The sequence below is a fragment of the Diceros bicornis genome, chromosome 25 (genome assembly GCF_020826845.1).
Source record: "Diceros bicornis minor isolate mBicDic1 chromosome 25, mDicBic1.mat.cur, whole genome shotgun sequence".
Lineage (NCBI taxonomy): Eukaryota > Metazoa > Chordata > Mammalia > Perissodactyla > Rhinocerotidae > Diceros > Diceros bicornis.
In genome coordinates, this window is record NC_080764.1 from 9,988,992 (window position 1) to 10,007,754 (window position 18,763).

Sequence of the window (18,763 nt, forward strand, 5' to 3'; positions counted from 1 at the left end):
GTGGTTGTAAAATGAGATTCAAAAAAAAGTAGAAAGATCAGGGCCTCCCTCTACTTACGGTCTAACATATCCCAGGGATAATTTTTATTTTTACTCTCTGTCTACTCCCTGGTTCTAACAATTAAATCCCTTAGGAGATCCAAAACAGGCTCTCAGCTCACTTTTGGATTATTTTAATTTTTGATGGGGTGGGATGGTGTGGGGTGTGGGACAATATGGAAACTGTGAGGCTGTATTCCATTCTATGGTAGGTATAAGAAAGACCATAAACGGAGGGAAAATTTGGTAGTAGGTAAAAAAAAGAAAGTTTGAGTTTTAAGACTGTGGCATAGGAAAGAGGAATGTGTTTCTGAGAACAGATCTGGTACCAAAAGAAAGAAAGAAAGAAAAATCTGAGAAAGAATGCCTAATGGATTTTCAGTTTTCCAACAGAAACACCACTTGCCAAACAGAGCAGCTTGTTTCTATAGCTCAGCTGGTATTTGGCTTCAGGAGCAGTAGAGTTGTGGCCAGGCCTAGGAACCCAACCACCACGTTCCAGCAACCACAGAGCCTGGATTTTCCAAGAAAATGCCAATTTTCTATCTGTTTCCCCCATAAATCATCAACAAGTCCTATAAATATACTTATATGCCCAAATCCCTTCCTAGACAGTATGTTGGTTTAGAAAATATGTACCACCATCAATAACTCTATTTCTATGTAAAGCATAATTTATATTTCCAACAAGTAATTTACAAAGATACTTCCAAAATAAACCTACTTCTGGGTTGGGAACTGGCTGAAAGTAAAAGGGGAGAACACTATTCTAACTAATTAACATAATTATAACTAATAACAGTTCCTCTGAGTTTATGTTATAAATCACTACGAAGTCCCAGACTACATTCTCCTTTGAAATGCCTCTTGACTAGAAATCTATTACAGTAATGTCTAGTCATCTGAGAATTTGTTTTCCAGAACTATGTTTCCTAAGAAACTAGCACGGTATTAGTCTTCCACCACTGTGTGACATGCTTTGGCCTGGTGATCCAACAAAACCAAACAAAACTATGAAGAAATCAACCATTAGAGGGCCTCCCATCAAGCCTTGGCCTCTCCATCACCCTTACCTTCCCCCAAGTTATCACAGTCACATCTGATTCCCTTCAACCAGTGCAGTGGTTCTCAACCTGAGACACATATTGGGGTCACCTGCAGAGCTTCTCAAAATACATCTGCTAAGGCTGTGGGCTGGGACCATGAGGGTTTGGGAGGAGGCCTGGGCTTGTGTATTTTGACAAGTCTATGCAAATGATGCTAATGCAGATGCTACCTGAGAACCACAATACTTAAGTGAGCAAGGATAGGAGCTAGAACATTGGTCTCATGGAGTTAAGTCTCCCATTCTTAAGTGGAACTGATGGAAAGTGTGACGATCACCAGACAAGACTGCATAATCAAAATTAGCAAAAGAGAAGGAATTGAAAACACACAGACCGTTAGCTTGAGAATGCCCTGAGGGACATCAGCTTCTGTTTACAATACATTACTACTTTTGAACAAAGCTAGAATTATCTTTTTAAAAAGCATATTCCAGGGGCCGGCCTGGTGGCGCAAGCGGTTAAGTGCGTGCGCTCCGCTGCGGCGGCCCGGGGTTCGCCGGTTTGGATCCCGGGCGCGCACCGACGCACCACTTGTTAAGCCATGCTGTGGCGGCGTCCCATATAAAGTAGAGGAAGATGAACACGGATGTTAGCCCAGGGCCAGTCTTCCTCAGCAAAAAAGGGGAGGACTGGCATCGGATGTTAGCTCAGGGCTGGTCTTCCTCACAAAAGAAAAATAAATAAATAAATAAAAGCATATTCCAGGCTCTAGCTCAGAAGACAGTGTGACCATCCTAGATAAAACACTCATTTTCAGACTCAATGCATGTCAGGGATCAAGGCGGTTAACAACCCTCCGCAGTTCCTATCGGTAAATTGAGGGCTAGTGTTTTGTTTTCGTTATCGTTCTCAGAAAAGTTCTGAGAACTTTTCAGTTCAAAATCATGACCCCAATACTTTCAAAACAGGGTATTACTTTGTCTAATCTTTTTGCCTCCTAAAAATTTTAAGGCCAACTAGAAACACTACTATAAGTACTGTTAATTCGTCACTTCTGTTCTTCAGTGACTGCAAACAACCAACCTTAATTACTCTACACCCACTCTCACTTATCAAGTGGATTGGAGGCTGAGTCAGCAACAGTGTAAAATCTAAGCACAAAAGAATATAAATCTAAAAAGGAAAAAAAAATCTTACCTTTGGTTTTTTGTTCCGTGACCTACAAAATAAATTAACAGACATAAGTAAATGAGATTTGCTTTCTAATTCAGTACTATATTATAAGACTACTTTAATTCTGGTAACTCCAGTAATTCAAACTGTCAGATACAAAGGCATAGTTCAAATCCAGAAAAAGCAGCTGGGAGTCAGTTCAGATATCCTTCTAAAGAAAATGTTCATATGTCCAGCTATAACTTACATGACCATTGTTAGGAAGAATACTAAAAATTAAGACAAAAAGCAGTCCACTCTCACTAAATGATCAGGTCCCTGGTCTGGGAATGCTGTTACCATTTTGACTGCTATGACTAGAGAAAAGTAAATGGATGTGGCCCAGAAACTACATTAGCCATAGAGACAAAAGATTCCCCTATGAGTACGGACTCAAATACTGGGTGCCCATCATCAGAGGCATTAGAGGTCATGGTAGGAAAGCAGGATTCAAAACCAAGCTGTGATACTTCCTGGCTGTGTGATCTCAGTTTTGTATTTATCTGTTGACTGGAGATAATAATAGTGTCTCCTTGTAAAGGGCTGTTGTAAGGATTAAATCAGATATCCTATGCCAATGCTCGATAACTGTTTGGTTTTATTATCAAAGTTTACGTAAAATAACATGAAACAGAGCAATAAGATTGATATGTAAATTTTGAACAAATAAAGACTGCTTTGTTAAAAGTATTTCTTTATATAGTAACTAATACATCTATGGAAGTGATTAACCTAAAAGGTTGGACATGCTGAATATAATAACGGGTTTTTAGAGAGTTTAGAAACGAGGATTGGGAGCCACATGGAAAACTGTTCCTGCTATTAAGAGGGGAAATAAAGGAGGGCACCTAATTATACATGCCCTATAATATTAAAACAAAACCATAAAAGGTCATGCATAAGAAAAACATCCCAAAGGAAACGTGCCAGAATTCCAGTAGGGGTAATATTACCTTATTGAGACCATGGGTGATTTTGACCCCCTTTTCTCAACTCTTAATTTCCTAAAGCATTTTTATATTGGTTCTCTGACTTTTGTAACAAAAATATTCATACAGAAAAGAAGAGGTTTGGTTATTTGTGGCTGGTACTCATAGTAAGTTACTGCTATGGGTGTTCATGAAAACACGTTTATCTTTGGAGGGTATGTCCCATAGCTAACCAGCCCACTTCATGATGGATTCCAGCACACCACTGTCAGACAATGAACCTGAGTTGAATAATCTACTTGGATGACCTCCTGGAGTGTTTCTTACATTCTTGCATTAAAGACAAGCTAATTCTACTGTATTGAATTTGTGGTAGACAGTGTCTTAAAATGAATGTGTTTCCCAGTACTAATTGTTACAAAATTCGATTCTACTGTATAATTTTTCTATAACCTCACTTATCCAAGAATGAACTGATTTGTATTCACATACTAATTCCTTAAGGCAATTTAAGGTTTATACCCTTGTAAATATTTCTTAGAATGCCATTTTGAAGATCATTTACAGAGGAAGTCAATGCCTTCCCAAGTTGTAGGAAACAAACCCAAATAACGTCAAATGTGTCCTGGGCCGGCCCCGTGGCTTAGGGGTTAAGTGCACGCGCTCCGCTACTGGCGGCCCGGTTTCAGATCCCGGGCGCGCACCGACATACCGCTTCTCTGGCCATGCTGAGGCCGCATCCCACATACAGCAACTAGAAGGATGTGCAACTATGACGTACGACTACCGACTGGGTCTTTGGGGAAGAAAAAGAAGGAGGATTGGCAATAGATGTTAGCTCAGAGCCGGTCTTCCTCAGCAAAAAGAGGAGGATTAGCATGGATGTTAGCTCAGGGCTGATCTTCCTCACACACACACACACAAAATAATAATAATAATAATGTCAAATGTGTCTTATAATGTGGGTTCTATTAAAAGGGCTGTCCCCCAGACGGTGAAAAGCTGGATGATCAAAGCATGTGCTCTGCCAATACTAAACAAGGGTCCTTTAGCAGCATCAGCCTAATGAATGTGAATGGAATCCTTCTTCGACACCTCTCTCCTGAATGGAGATCCAGTTTACTCAGCAACGGCTTTGGGAAGAGCAAAATGCCACAACCACTGAACACAACAGAAAAAAGCTCATGTTTAATTTCTGTGTGAAAATAACTTAATTTAGCTTTAACTAAAAGTCAATTCTTCAAGAAAATCACATTGTCAGCATTCATTCTTGACCATTCACTTATTAAACAAATATTTTTTGAATGACTCTTATGCACCTGGCACTGCCCTGCTTACTGGAAATACAAATATTAATAAAACCTCGAGAAGCTTACAGTCAGCCTAACGGGGAAAACAGACACGAAGAGATGATTATAAAGCAAGGAGGTAAGCAGCGAGAAAGATGTGGAAGCACTAAGAGGCACCACAAATGTGTGCTGACTGAATGAATGAACGACCGCAAAATGGAACCTCCGGCACGCTCTCTACAATTCTTTGCATCATAGCACATTTTATGCCTCCTAGTTGAGGTGCTGTGTCTACAATAAGGTTGGAAACCACTAAGACAATCACATGGTACTTTGTGCTCTCTCCTTAAAACTGCTAAATCAGAATTTAATTCTGAAATTACACAATGGTTCAGCATGGTAAAACAATATTGAAGGCCATGTGTCAGCCTCGATCTTGTCTGCCAATCTAGAACGTTTCTGAACAAAAATGACTGAATTTTTATTGTTCATAATTAGCCATTTGAAATTTTATTTACGGTGACTTTCCTCTTTGCTATAACTTCTTAATCACTTCTTAATGCAGATGCAAGCACACAGGGGAGACCGTCCAGCTGTATAAACGACCTTCTCTGCATAAATAATCCCAATTTACTTTTGAATAAACCCACATCATCTTTTATTTGAAATTTTTTTTCTATGAGTGGGGTCCACAATGAAAGTTTACAGATGCATATTTTATTTTATTTTATTTTTTATTTTTGTGAGGAAGATCAGCCCTGAGCTAACATCCATGCCAATTCTCCTCTTTTTGCTGAGGAAGACCGGCTCTGAGCTAACATCCACTGCCAATCCTCCTCCTTTTTTTTCCCCAAAGCCCCAGTAGATTGTTGTACGTCACAGTTGCACATCCTTCTAGTTGCTGTATGTGGGACGCGGCCTCAGCATGGCCGGAGAAGCGGTGTGTCGGTGCGCGCCTGGGATCTGAACCCAGGCCGCCAGTAGCAGAGCATGCGCACTTAACCGCTAAGCCACGGGGCCGACCCCAGATGCATATTTTATTAATCACTTCTAGATACTGATATTTTCAGGTTAAGAAAACACTGTTATCTATGTGAAGAACAAAGATGGACTGTACATTGCCTAAAACAATCGTTCTATTCGGCATCTTGTTACCAGCCTTTGCTCAAGTTCCCCAGACTATTAACCATCCATTCCCACATACTGCAAAATCCAATTTTTGTACCAATTTAGTAGATGAAACGTGCATGTTCTAAAGGAAAGAAAGCCTTCACTGAGGTTCACTCTCCCATCACTCCAGTTGGAGGGTCAGCATGTGCAGGGCACAGGGGTAATGCCCCAACACCTTACAGCTGGTAGACCTGCATGTTGCAACCTCAATGACAAGGAATGTGGCTGCATACCCAAAACAAAGTAAAAAAAATGACTCTGTGTCATTATCTGACAACTTTATTCAGACTCTTAGTATACCATTTTAGAGAATTCTAACAAGCTCAGATTAGAAGAAACACATTAGAAGCAGGTACCCTGATAGCATGAAGATGTGGTGAGCACACCACTATTAATAGAAACAGAAACACAAAAGCAGACGAAATCTTAAAGAGCACAGTGGTCTATTATAGCACCAAACAACAATGAATACTCCTTTTAATTAAATCATCAAGAAAAGATAAATTACATTTCATATGTTTAACATGGCAGGTTCATATGCAACCCAATTCAGAAAATACTTCCAGTATTGCTTTTTACGCTGGCACTCATAAATGATCTATTTCAATAACTCAGAAAACTGAATTATGGGAAACGCTACAGTCAACAACGCTAGGAAAACTTGTGGGGTCCCTTATACCTTGCATTGGCTTGTGTTCGATTGCCCTGACTCTGTTCTCAATCTAAAGTTCCCGTTGAACCCTGTAACAGTCTCCATCTCCCTAAACGTAGCTTCAATAACCTGGTACCAGAGGAGGGACCCTCAAACCTACCTCACTGTGAGGCCCTGCTTCCTAAGTGCTTCAGGTAGTGTTAACAAGAACTGGAGGCAAATCACTTTGCCTCCAAAAAAGGCACCAAAGCAACCCTGCCGAGCCAGAGCCCAAGTCAGGCAAAGCTAGAAGAGTGGCGAGGTGAGGGAAATAAGATCAGACAGTGGCCAGGGCAGAGGGGCATGCTCTGCAGCCAATGGGGCTGGGCAGGGGGTCTAACCACTCTCTGCTCCAGACAGCCTGTCAAACACTTCAACTAAGACCTGACAGTTGACAGCTCTCCGCCCTATGCCTTTTTTCCTTTAGCACTTCTTTTTCCCTAAGCAAATTCCTCAAAGCCATGCAATGCTATCTTCCCCAAAGCACGAAGCAGGCCCAGGGATCCTCTTTGAGGGAGGTTTCTTTATGGAGTTATCAAAAGGCAGACTCATATAAATGACAACGCTGGAGGTGGACCAAAAGGAGAACACCAACTCCGGCAAGACTTTGAAAAGTTATTGCTTAAGAAAACGGAGATTGATTACGATACAAATAAGGAAAAACGACAAGAATTTAAGTGTCAGTAACTCTCTTGCCTTTCTCAATATTGTTTGCTGCTGTTTCCTTAACATCAGCTGCAGGACATCATTTAATATCTACGTTATGGTAACAGATGCAGGTCTTTAACTTTCTCCCACTTTCAAATTGTGAAACTTTTAAGTAAACTAATGCCTCAAGTAGCATTATGAAGATGTCAGGTATCCAAGCCAAGACAGTTACTTGTTCTGGATGCTTGGTGGATGTAAAGACAGACTCATTTGATTAAACCCACCTTCTGAGTGGCTTCTTTTTTCTTTTTATCCTCTTTCTTCCTTTTCTTGTCTTCCATTAACTGTTCTTCCCTTTCTTGCTCCTTCTCTCTGTTAAAGTAATGTCACACCAGAAGGTTAGACATCTATATTCACAGTCTACTTGCATAGCAAATTAAATGCTTGTAGATGGTGTGCAAGGCAACAATTCATCTCTGTGCCTGAGCAGAACACAATACTTTACTTAAACTAAGAGTATGCATAAAACTCACCACATTTAGTTATCCCCATATTCTGCTTTGTCACCCCTTTTGCAAAACATGACATTAAATTTGGTTTCACAGAAGTCCATTACAGTGAGCTTATAATGTTTTCCTAAAAGAACACATATACACACAGGATTAATGTATTTCCACTCAACAAAGAACCTGATTTGAATACATGACACCATCCAGCTGGCTTCTGGCAATATTCTTCACAAATAATGTAGCACATACTAATTCAATTATGGTACACAGGTATTTATCATAATTTAGGTGTTTTCCTGTGACATCTTCAGAGTGGTGAACACAAAACCGCATTCTATATTCCATATTTTTCTTCTACATTATTAATACTATATGTTTTATGTGTTTTCTACTTGTGTTTTTAAGGCAGGACTGTGTGTCCTATAAATCCATGTATTCTCTATGGGGTGAGTTCACAGTTACATCCTCCTGCATATTTGAATTAAGACAATCAAGTTTTGCTCCCCTCAATTAGAATAAAAGTGATACACAATAACAAACTTTCCAGTTGCAGAAATGTGCTGAATCTTAAGAAATTAAGTAATTTATAACTCATATTTGAAAAGTAACTTTAAAATGTAATATTTATTCTAATATATTAAATAATATATTCTAATACTCTAATGTAATATATATAGAAAGCTGCCAACTTCCACTCTATGTGTCAACTGGGAAAAATGCATAAGCAACCACTGGTGTAACTTCAAAGCTCAAGGTAGAAAACCCCAGACGCCACGCGTACTGAATTTCAGAGCTGGAAGGAGAGTCAAAGATCTAGTTTCCAGTCCCCCAGAGTATGGAACAGATACGCCTGCAGTACTTGTGATTTTAGGTGACCCAACACAGCAAATCCATGGTTTCACAGATATCATCTAGAACAAGGCGAAGTTAAAAGTCAGACAAATTAAAGAAAAATGTTAAGTAAATAATGCAGATGTGGCAAAAATCACAAAGATAGTACCTGAAGGATTCAAGTTTGGGGAGTGGAAGTCACTCAACCTGTACAAAAGGAACTGAGGACCAACACTGAGGTACGCCCTCATGAATAGGTAATTAATGCTTTATTTATAGAAAACAAGAACTAAACAGAAAAATAAGTGTTTTACCTACATGTCAAGTTTTCTGTGGCTCTGTCCACATTCACGAATACTGGCCTTTCTCCTTCTGTAACTCTGGGCATAAATACACAAAAGCCTAATGTGCACAATTCACACTCAAAAGATAACTTCCATGAAAACTTTAAAAATATAATCAAGGAAGAGATTTCACTGAAATTTCCTTAGGTTTAAGGCTGGATTTCTTTGGAGTCAGATTATGTGTACATCAGGCTACGTGTGAAGCTCTTGGTGAAAATCCATTTGCAGCAGTGCACTGCTTTAAGAAAATGGATTTACAAAAATTGGCAAGATGGCTGCTGACCACCTAAAGTAGGCTGGCCACGGATCCTGTTGTATTTGGCTCCTAAAGCCTCTTGCTTCCTCTGGCTGCAAGTGGAAGCAGAAGATGGGGTCCCTCATGACCCAGTCACTATAACTTGGTTTCCATACTTTAAAGTGCAACTGACTACAGAAAAAGAGCAACCACAGTAGGAATATCTCCTGTTTAAATATTTAATGCTTCAAAAAGCATTAAGTTGCAATTTTTTTCTAAATCAATTCCAAAATTGAAAGTTTATTTTAAAAATGCAACGTAAAAAAAAGCAGTAAGTCTTTAACGAGACATTCTTAAAAAACAACTAACCTTTTCAAGTATTTTTTCCTATAAACAGGTAATTCAGGGAAAGGGACTGAAATTCATGTTCACTACAAGCAGATTTATTTCCAAAACAAATATTTTTCAAAGCTTTCCAGGAGACAGCCTGTGCTTTCACCCTGATGTTTTACTGGGTATATAGGTAGAACTGAGTCTTCTCTTTAAATTTCACTTCCTTAGGAAGAATTTATTTTCCCAGACTAAATCTGACTTAAAAACCTGCCATTCACTTAATAATGAATCAAAAAGTATGGGGCTCATCTTCTAATTCAGTTGTGCTCTATCTTGGCTGCACACTAGCATCATTTGGGGAGCTTTAAAATCTCCCTATGCTGAGGCAGAGCCCAGCAGGGGGAAGAGGGCATCCATGTAGGGAAGGCATCTATGGTGGTGCTGATGGTGGGAGATCAGTTACATACAGGGGGAGTGATCAATAAATAAATATATTAAGGATGATGACAGTCAGGTTTCTCACTGTTGAAAAAGGGAGTTACCAAAATGGAAAAGGAGAAAACTCAAATGAACGCTGTGGAGTTGGATCAGAATTAGTTATTAGCATGAACTCATGGTTTTTAATATATACAGACAAAACAATAAACATAGATGTAACTTTGTGTGCGTGTATATATATATTTCTCCACATATGCAAACACACACTGCACCCCCACCCCCAAGCTCTATCACTGAGAGGGCTTGGAACAAGCAACATCCAAATAGCTATGCACACACCTTGAATCCAGACTGCTGCTTCTAAACACCATCCTTCACTAAAAGAACCAGAACTCTTTGGAAAAAGAGCTAATTTGGGGGCTAGAACATGGAAAGTACAAAAAGAACCTGGAATGTTTGTTTACCAGGAAGCAAGGAAATCCTCAACAAATGATGGGACATGTCAAATGGTCAGAGGCCAGTCTGAAGAGGCTCCTATCAGCTAACCCTGGGACAACAAGAGCTTAACATAAATAGTGATAGTAAGAGATTATAAGCCATTGCATAAAATAGGAAAACATGAGTCCATATAGTAGAAATAAGGAAAGGAAAAAACTGAAAATGACAAGGAATGGAACATTCATAGCTTTAAAACACCACCTCATAAAAATATTTATTAATTATAAAGGAGAAAATAACTATACAGAGGAGAAGCCTGGCAGACACCACCTTAATCAAGTAATCCATGTGAACATCATCAGTAATGGGAAATTGTGAGTTACCTGACAGGATACTGTGAGAACACAGCATCACTTCCATGATATTCCTTTCAAATACGTATAACTTGAATAGCACCATGAGGAAACATTAGACAACCCCAAATTGAGAGGCATTTCACAAAATAACTGGTTTGCAATCTTCAAAAGTTTTAAGGTCATGAACATCAAGGAAAGATTGAGAAACTGTTCCAAACAGGAGGAGACTAAAGAAACACAACAACCAAATGCAAAGAAAGCATGATTGAGACTTTTGCTATAAAGGCCATTACTGGGGCAAGTGTCAAACTTCGAGTAGGGCTGAACATTAAATGGTAGTAATCTATCAGTGTTAATTTTTTTTTATTTTGATGGTTTTATTGTAGTTACATAGGAGAATGTTCTTGTTTTTCAGAAATACACTCAAGTATTGAGGAAGGAATGCAGGTGATGGGACATTGGGTCAGCAATTTATTCTTAAATGATTCAGGAAAAAAAGTGTTGCTTTTTCCCCATCATACTGGCAACTCTTCTGTAAGCCTGAGATTGTTTCCAAGAACAAAACAAAACAAAATCCAAAAAACAAACATCAACAAAACTACTACCCACACAGCACCCCAGATCAACTATATAGGAATCTCTGGGGATTTTTAAAAAGTTCCCCCCAAGTAGTTCTAAAATGTAACTAGGGTTGAGAACCACTGCTCTAAATTCTTGTGTTTATTTATTTTTTTTCCCTTTTTCTCCCTAAAGCCCCAGTAAATAGCTGTACGCCATAGCTGCACATCCTTCTAGTTGCCGTATGTGGGACGCGGCCTCAGCATGGCTGGGCAAGCGGTGCATCGGTGCGCGCCCGGGATCCGAACCCGGGCCGCCAGTAGCGGAGTGCACACACTTAACCGCTAAGCCACGGGGCCGGCCCTAAATTCTTGTGTTTAAGCCCACACTTCAAAACATTATCTGTTTATATCTCAAAAATCAAACCTCCCATACAGCAACCAAATACAAATACCAGGTGACTAGGCGGGTCCCACTCAACCATCAACTGCTTCTAAGTCTGAAAGCAGGAGAAATCATTTATATTCTCCCCCATCTCTAAATACACAGCCAGATGCAAGTGCAAACACTGTAAGCTAGAATAAATCTAGAATGGTAAAAAGCCAAAACTGCTCTTAAGAATGTCTAAGGCAAAGAATACTGAAGAGTAAGGATGCTGACACTCCTAAAACCCTGCTGCATCACACGTGCAAGGCCTCCAAGGGTTGGAGACCATGCAGGGGGAAACAAGAGCTGTAATGTCCAGATGGACAACTTCCTAGAGCTGACATTCAAGGCCACTCAACAGTACAGTGCCAACTTCCACATCTTCCCTCATCCACTCTGCATACCTGACATAAAAACCTTTCTCCTTTTTGTTGACCAATCACATCTTGCTCTGTGTCAAGCCCTGGCTCAACATCCATCTGTTTCAACAAAACTTCGCTGATAACTCCAACTCATAAGAAACTCGCCCTTGGGGGCCGGCCCGATGGTGTAGTGGTTAAGTTCGTGTGTTCCGCTTTGGCAGCCCGGGGTTCGCAGGTTTGGATCCCAGGTGTGGACCTATGCACCACTTATCAAGCCATGTTGTGGCAGCGTCCCACATATAAAGTAGACGAAGATGGGCAAAGATGTTAGCTCACGGCCAATCTTCCTCAGCAAAAAAAGAAGATTGGCAACAGGTGTTAGCTCATGGCCAATCTTCCTCACCAAAAAAAAAAAAGAAAAAGAAAAAGAAAAAGAAAAAGGAACTTGCCCTCCTCTGCACACCCCACAACTATTGCCCTGCCTCTCATCTGGGCTTCGAGGAGCCCCAGAGCAAATATTATCAGTTACTGGCAACATCAGAGCACGTGAAATGACTTCTCTGTAGCACGGCAGCTTTGACCAGGGCTCTGGGAAGCAGAAACTGGTTTGGGCGCTCCTCTGTGTTTACCTCCCTTCTACCAGGATGCCCAGGAACTGATCCATTCCTTTAACAAACATTTACTGGGTGCCTAACATGAGCCAGGCACTTTTTTAAGTGCTGGGGATACAGCAGAAACAAAACCAAGCCCCAGCTCTCGGGAGCTTACGTTCCAGTGGCGGAGAGAGGCAACAACTAAACAAGATAGACAACAGAGTACATGTACAGAATATACATTTCTGGTGGCAACAAGTGCCCCGAAGAGGACAGTGCGGGGTAAGCTGATGGAGAATGACAGGCATGGGAGAGGGCACAACCTTACCTAAGATGGTCAGAAAAGGCCTCTTTGATCAGGTGGCCTAAGAATGGAGATCCACTGAGGCAAGGGATCTGTGGATACCTGGGAGACAGCATTCCAGACAGAGGGAAGAGCAAATGTAAAGGAACGAGACTGGTGTGTCTGAGGGATGGCAGGGAGGCTGAAGCAGAGCGAGCAAGTGGTAGATGAGGTCTCCTCAGAATGACTGCATTTTTCAGATTAACTGGGACACACCTTCTGATAACTGAATAAGGACCAACAGTTCCTAAGTCTCTTGTTCTCACTTCCAATCAAAAGGCCCATATCTCCCCTCAGGTGTCAGCATTTTGAGAGCTCCCACTTCTGTCCTCACAGATGGCTGGCACGCCTCCCTCAGAGCAACCCTTACACTGTAGAAAAGTGTGCTGAGTATGTTTGCATTTGCCACCGATGAAGTCTCTGACCACAGGGGAGCTGACCGTTCTCTTCTTACCATACGTACTAAGCACCAATATCAGGGACACAGTAGGCCCTCCATGTAAATGTTACTGAAATGCATGATTACAGAGTGAGCGACACTTTTCTATCCCTTCTAAGGGATGTGTGTTCAAAAGGAAAGCCTCAAAACAACTAATTAAATCATTTAACAAACCCACCCAGAGTTACATTATGAGCCAGGCACCGATCCAAGCACTGGGGATATAACAGTGAGTCAAAGAGACAGTCCCTGTCCTCAGGGAGCTGACACTGTAGACAGGAGACAGACAAACACACAGTGCCAGGAAGTCAGCACACATGCCATGAAGAAAATAAAGCTGGGAAAGGGGCTGGAGAGCGACCAGGAAGGAAGCGACAAGGAAGACGGTGGGCTACTTCACACAAGATGTTCACAGAAGGCCTCTCTGAGGCGGTGAGAGAACCTAAATGAAGAAAATTATCTGGAAGACAAGTGACCCACCAGGCAGAATGAATAGTAAGTACGAGGGCCCTGAGATGGGAAATGCATGGTGTGAGTTGGGGGCTTTCTTCTTTTTTGGAGGGAATATCTCCCCCTCCCCTCCCTGCACAGCAAACACCCCACACACATCCTTCAAAGTTTTCTGTGCTTACTATGTAATAGCCCTCACTCACACCAAAAGAACGGGGCATCCTATTTCTTAAAAGCCTCCTTCTACCTCAGTTATTCATTCATTCACTCACTCATTATTTCAGTGCCTACTTGATGCCAAGCACTGTGCTGGAGATGAGAATTCAGTGCTGCTTACCCTCCCGGAGCTCTTAGTTTCACTTTTTAAACAGCTGTATCACGCCTCACAACCAGGACAATACCTTCAGGGCAGGATCCCATGTTCTTCTTGCTCTGTCCTCCATCTGTATCAGCACTTTGGGGTGCTCTGAAGACAGTTTGCAGTGCCTTCGGTGTTTTGAAAGTACCAGAACCTTGGACGTGTGAATTCATGGCTTGTGATAACCCAGCTAAGAGATCAACTTCTTTCCACAAACTAGAATCTTCTAACTAGTCATCTTTTTTCCACAAAAAGAACCATGACCAGTGGTTCCTGAATTCCTGTGCCCAAGCCCATCACGCTTCAAACACTAAGTAGAGGCAGGACTGACAGTTTCATATCTAAAAGCAGTAATCACGAATATGCCAACTAGAGTGAAAAGATTATAAGAACCTCAATTCAGATAAACAGCTAGGGCTTCATCTTGACTGGAAAATGTCTCCAGATATAAAGAGCACCTTCCTTTTCTTTAAGGTCTGGATAGCTGGCCACAATAGCATCAAAACCTATCCCTGATGCTCTGTAGTCAGTAAGTGTGGTGGCACCTGTGGTCCCAGTTCATACTCAATTCCACACAACTGAGGCAGATAAACTTGAACAGATCCAACAGATCCACCCGACATGTGGAACATACCAGAAGTAAACCAATACTGTAAAAGAAGACACTATTAATACATCAACAACTTGGATGAATATCCATGGAATTATGGTAAATGACAAAAGCCAATCCCAAAGGTTACATACCGTATGATTCCATTTATACAACATTTCTGAAATGCCAAGTGGTTGTCAGGGGTTGCCCAGGGGTGAGGTGGGGTGAGGCATGTGTGGTTATAAAAAAGAGTGACATTAGTGATCCTGGTGGTGAGGGAACTGTCCTCTATCTGGATAGCGGTGGTGGACGCACAACCTACATGTGATAAAACTGCATAGAAATAAAGACACACACACACACAAATAAGTACAAGTAAAACTGGGGAAATCTAAAGAAGATTGATGAGTTGTATTGATGTCAGTATCCTGGTTGTGATACTGTACTACAAATCTACAAGAAGAAACCGTCGGCGGAAACTGAGTAAAGGGCACATGGAATCTCTATGTATTATTTCTTACAACTGCATGTGGATCTACAATCATCTCAATAAAAATTTTAATTAAAAAAAAAAGGCCTCAAACATTGACTCACCTTTTAGCCATCTGTTTAAAATTTTTTCATCTTCTACTTTAAACAATTTTTTAAATATCTCTTTATGAAAGTCACATAAGAGTCAAAAAAATTTTACAAATTGCTTAGTCCTGACATTCACAAAAATGTATTTCCAAAAATATTCTAGAATCTACAGTTCACCCTAATATGTTCAAATTGTTATACTTTTATTAATCAAGGTTCCTTGTCTTAAGTACATTAGATATATGATAAATATGATAACACAGGGGTATTTAAAATGTTCCTCTACCAGAAAATTCATAATATAATTCTTCTACTGAGAATTTTAGTGATATAACAGAAATATAAGTTATTATTTGATTTTGTGGTGGACACACGCATCAGCTCGGTCAACATCAATTCCAAGCCCCCTCTGGCCTATTTCCCAACTCCTTTACAACCAGAGATCGAGGTGTGATTTATGTTCCGCCAATAAACTGTGCTCATGTGTGACTTTAATAGGGAACTGACAGGCTGCAGGCAGCCATCTTCTCAGGCAGCATGGCAGAGACGATGTGGTCCTGGAGCGGCCACCCGTAACAGTGGTTTCCTGAATGTACAGGAAGAGGAAATAGCTCCTGGGGGCTCCCAGTTCCGTGGTGTGGTTCCCAAGGATTTGTGAGATAGCATCACCATTTAATAAAGCCCTGGCACCAGTGACAGTGAATGCTGCTGTCTGCACACTAAGAACTCTGTCCAACACAGATTTATATAAGCTTTCCAGAACACATCTAACATATGTGACTTGTATAGACACGTATTTCCTTAAAAGACAAACGGTAATCTTGGCAATTTATAAAACAGTAAGAAAATAACTAGACACAAAACCACTAATAATCATAACCAATTAAGGATTAATGATACCACACACCTATTTGGGGTAAGGAAAATTAACAAAATGAGTGCAATGAAAAAGTTAAGCAAAGTGCTCCCAGTAACCATTTGGAGTGTTTTTAATTAAAAATGCACAAAGAAAGAGAGCATGTTGGAATATATCCATTCAGGCAGAGGAAATTACATAGTTGCGTACTCCAAATATCTTTGCTGGATTTCTTCTTAACATTTTTTCATTTGCTGGATCTGAGGGAATTTAATGGGTTGCTAATGTAATTTGCACATGATATCAAATTGGTAGACAAGGCCAAACAGCACTGGGGCATAAAAATCATTCTAACACTGAGTAGCTCATAGGAAGAAAACAGTAACATTAAACCTAGAAAAATTAAGGTAAAGGCATTTTTCATTAATTTGGAGGGATATAGAAATTTCTTTTGCCTTCAGGTGCATTGTGTGACATGTAATAGGCAATACTTTGTATGCTGACAACAAGATTTAACACAGCTCCTTCTACAGGTTATCTTCCAATATAAAGTTGTGTAAGGCAACGCTTTTCAAACTCTAATGGGAATCTTGTTAAAATGCATAATCTTATTTAGTAGGTGTGGGTTGGGACCTACAATTCTCCATTTCTAACAAACTACTGGTCCCTGGACCTTACTCTGAATAGTGCAGGTAGGGGCCGGCCCCGTGGCGTAGTGGTTAAGTGCATGCGCTCTGCTGAATAGTGCAGGTATAACACTTGGTTGTTTCTTTCCAAAAATTATGGAACTGTAGGCATTTTTCCAAGGATAAATAATAACCTCACTAATATCAAGCTTATATCTTTTTATTCCTATCTGTGTTTCAGTGCCAAATTACAGTGTAATCTTTATGAAGATACATTAAAAGGCAGTTAACTCACGTAGTACCAAATATACATGGAATTCCATTGAAATGATGACATTAGGAATAATTAGGACCAAATCTGTGCATGCAAAAAAAAAATCTGGATGACAGCAAATGTACGGCATCAATAGTTGAAGGATGTCAACAACTGTAGGGTACATGTAGATTTCAGGGATGTAAAAGAATACAAGTTCCAAAATCAATGAAATATGGCAATAAGACTCTTGCATACACAGCCTCTGACTCCAAGCTTCTCACAAACTTTCCACTTTCCACATTTGAGGCACATGCAAGGAATAGGCTTATTTGGAATTACTCAAACCATATAAAGTAAGATAATATATTTAAAAGAACTTGTTTTCACTTTCAGAAATTCCATGTGGCAAAAGTTGTAAGGAGTGATATGGGGGATTTTTCCCTGCAAAGAATTTCAGGGTTAGGATGGTGTCTGAGGAACATCTAATTTGAAACCACTCTTCTTATGCCTTATATACTCTTGCCAGGCAGCCCAGCAATCTCTAACAAAGGAAACTCACAACCTTCTGTTCAATTTTAGTGCAGCTGTGTAGAAGTTTTTTACATTGCCTTGGAAATTGTTGCCTTATAGCTCCCACCCACTGGTCCTAAGTCTTCCTTTTCAGACCGCACAGAACAAGTCTAAATACTTGTAGTCATCCGTCATGCATCCCTGAGGCATTCTCAGTTTCTTTGAACATTCCACACGTGACCTGGTTTTCTATCCCCTCACCACTGCGGCCATTATCCCCTAAACATGTTCCAGTTTGTCTGCACTCATCCAATTACAGGACAAGGCCTACTCAAATAGAGTAGGCCTGCCACTTCCTGGTCCCTGATAATATACCACTGCCAATACTGTCAAACAGCCCGTCTGCCTTCTTGGAAATCACATCTTACTGAGTTATAGCCACCCAACACCCCAGTTTTTCACAGTCACTTCTCCACGACTGAGTGCAGGATCTTACATGTATCTCTATCAATGTCCTCTGTGCCAGACTGTCTGTCAACCTGGCATCGCTGCCTCTAACAGTCTTCCGTGCATTGCAGGTAAAGGCCAGGAACTGCATTTCCCAGAATCCCATTCTCCATTTGTTCTAGGTTAGACACTGCCAATGAGAGGTGCCCACTTGAGATCTTGAGATTTGGAAGGCAGAAAAGGAGAAGCCAATATTCTCTGAAAACAGATGCAAGTAGACACATGGGCAGCAGCAGATGAGCTTTCCACTTTTACAGCAGCTTCCAGATGAGCTAAAGCCATACTGGAGCTGTGGGCAGCTGAGATCACTGCTTTCCTGGGAACCAGGCACTCTAATTTCATCAACAGTAACAGCTGCCTCCCTGAATGTTTTCCCCAGACTTTCCAATGGTTGTGTGAGCCTTTAACTTCCTATATTAAAACCTTTCCTTCTTGGAAAATACAATGGATTCTACAAAAAAAGCTACCAGAATCAATAAATGACTTTAGCAAGGGTGTAGGATATAAGATCAATGTATAAAATCAATTTTATTTCTACATACTGGCAACAAACAATCAAATTAAAAATTTTTAAAAATTCTATTTAAAACAGCATCAAAACTTATGACATACTTAAGAGATAAATCTGACAAAAAATGAGCAATCCTTGCACATTGAAAACTACAAAACACTGCAGAGAGAAAATTTTAAAAACCTAAATAAGTGGAGAGATATACTGTGTTCATGGATTGGAAGACTCAATATTGTTAAGATATCAATTCTCCCAAAATTAATTTATAGATTTGACACAATCCCTATCA

The 18,763-nt window shown here is 40.4% G+C and overlaps 1 protein-coding gene across 5 annotated transcripts in view; it reads right to left on the bottom strand.

The window, feature by feature from the left end:
• The window catches only part of TNRC6B (trinucleotide repeat containing adaptor 6B), a 175,447-nt gene that overhangs the window by 56,294 nt on the left and 100,390 nt on the right, over positions 1–18,763 (bottom strand). For all 5 annotated transcript variants that reach the window (XM_058568303.1, XM_058568306.1, XM_058568305.1 and 2 more), the window contains 2 exons: positions 7,309–7,396; positions 2,283–2,304 (listed from right to left, as the gene is read on the bottom strand). In XM_058568303.1, coding sequence (XP_058424286.1) covers positions 2,283–2,304; positions 7,309–7,396 — 110 coding nt within the window. The remainder of the gene's footprint in view (positions 1–2,282; positions 2,305–7,308; positions 7,397–18,763) is intronic.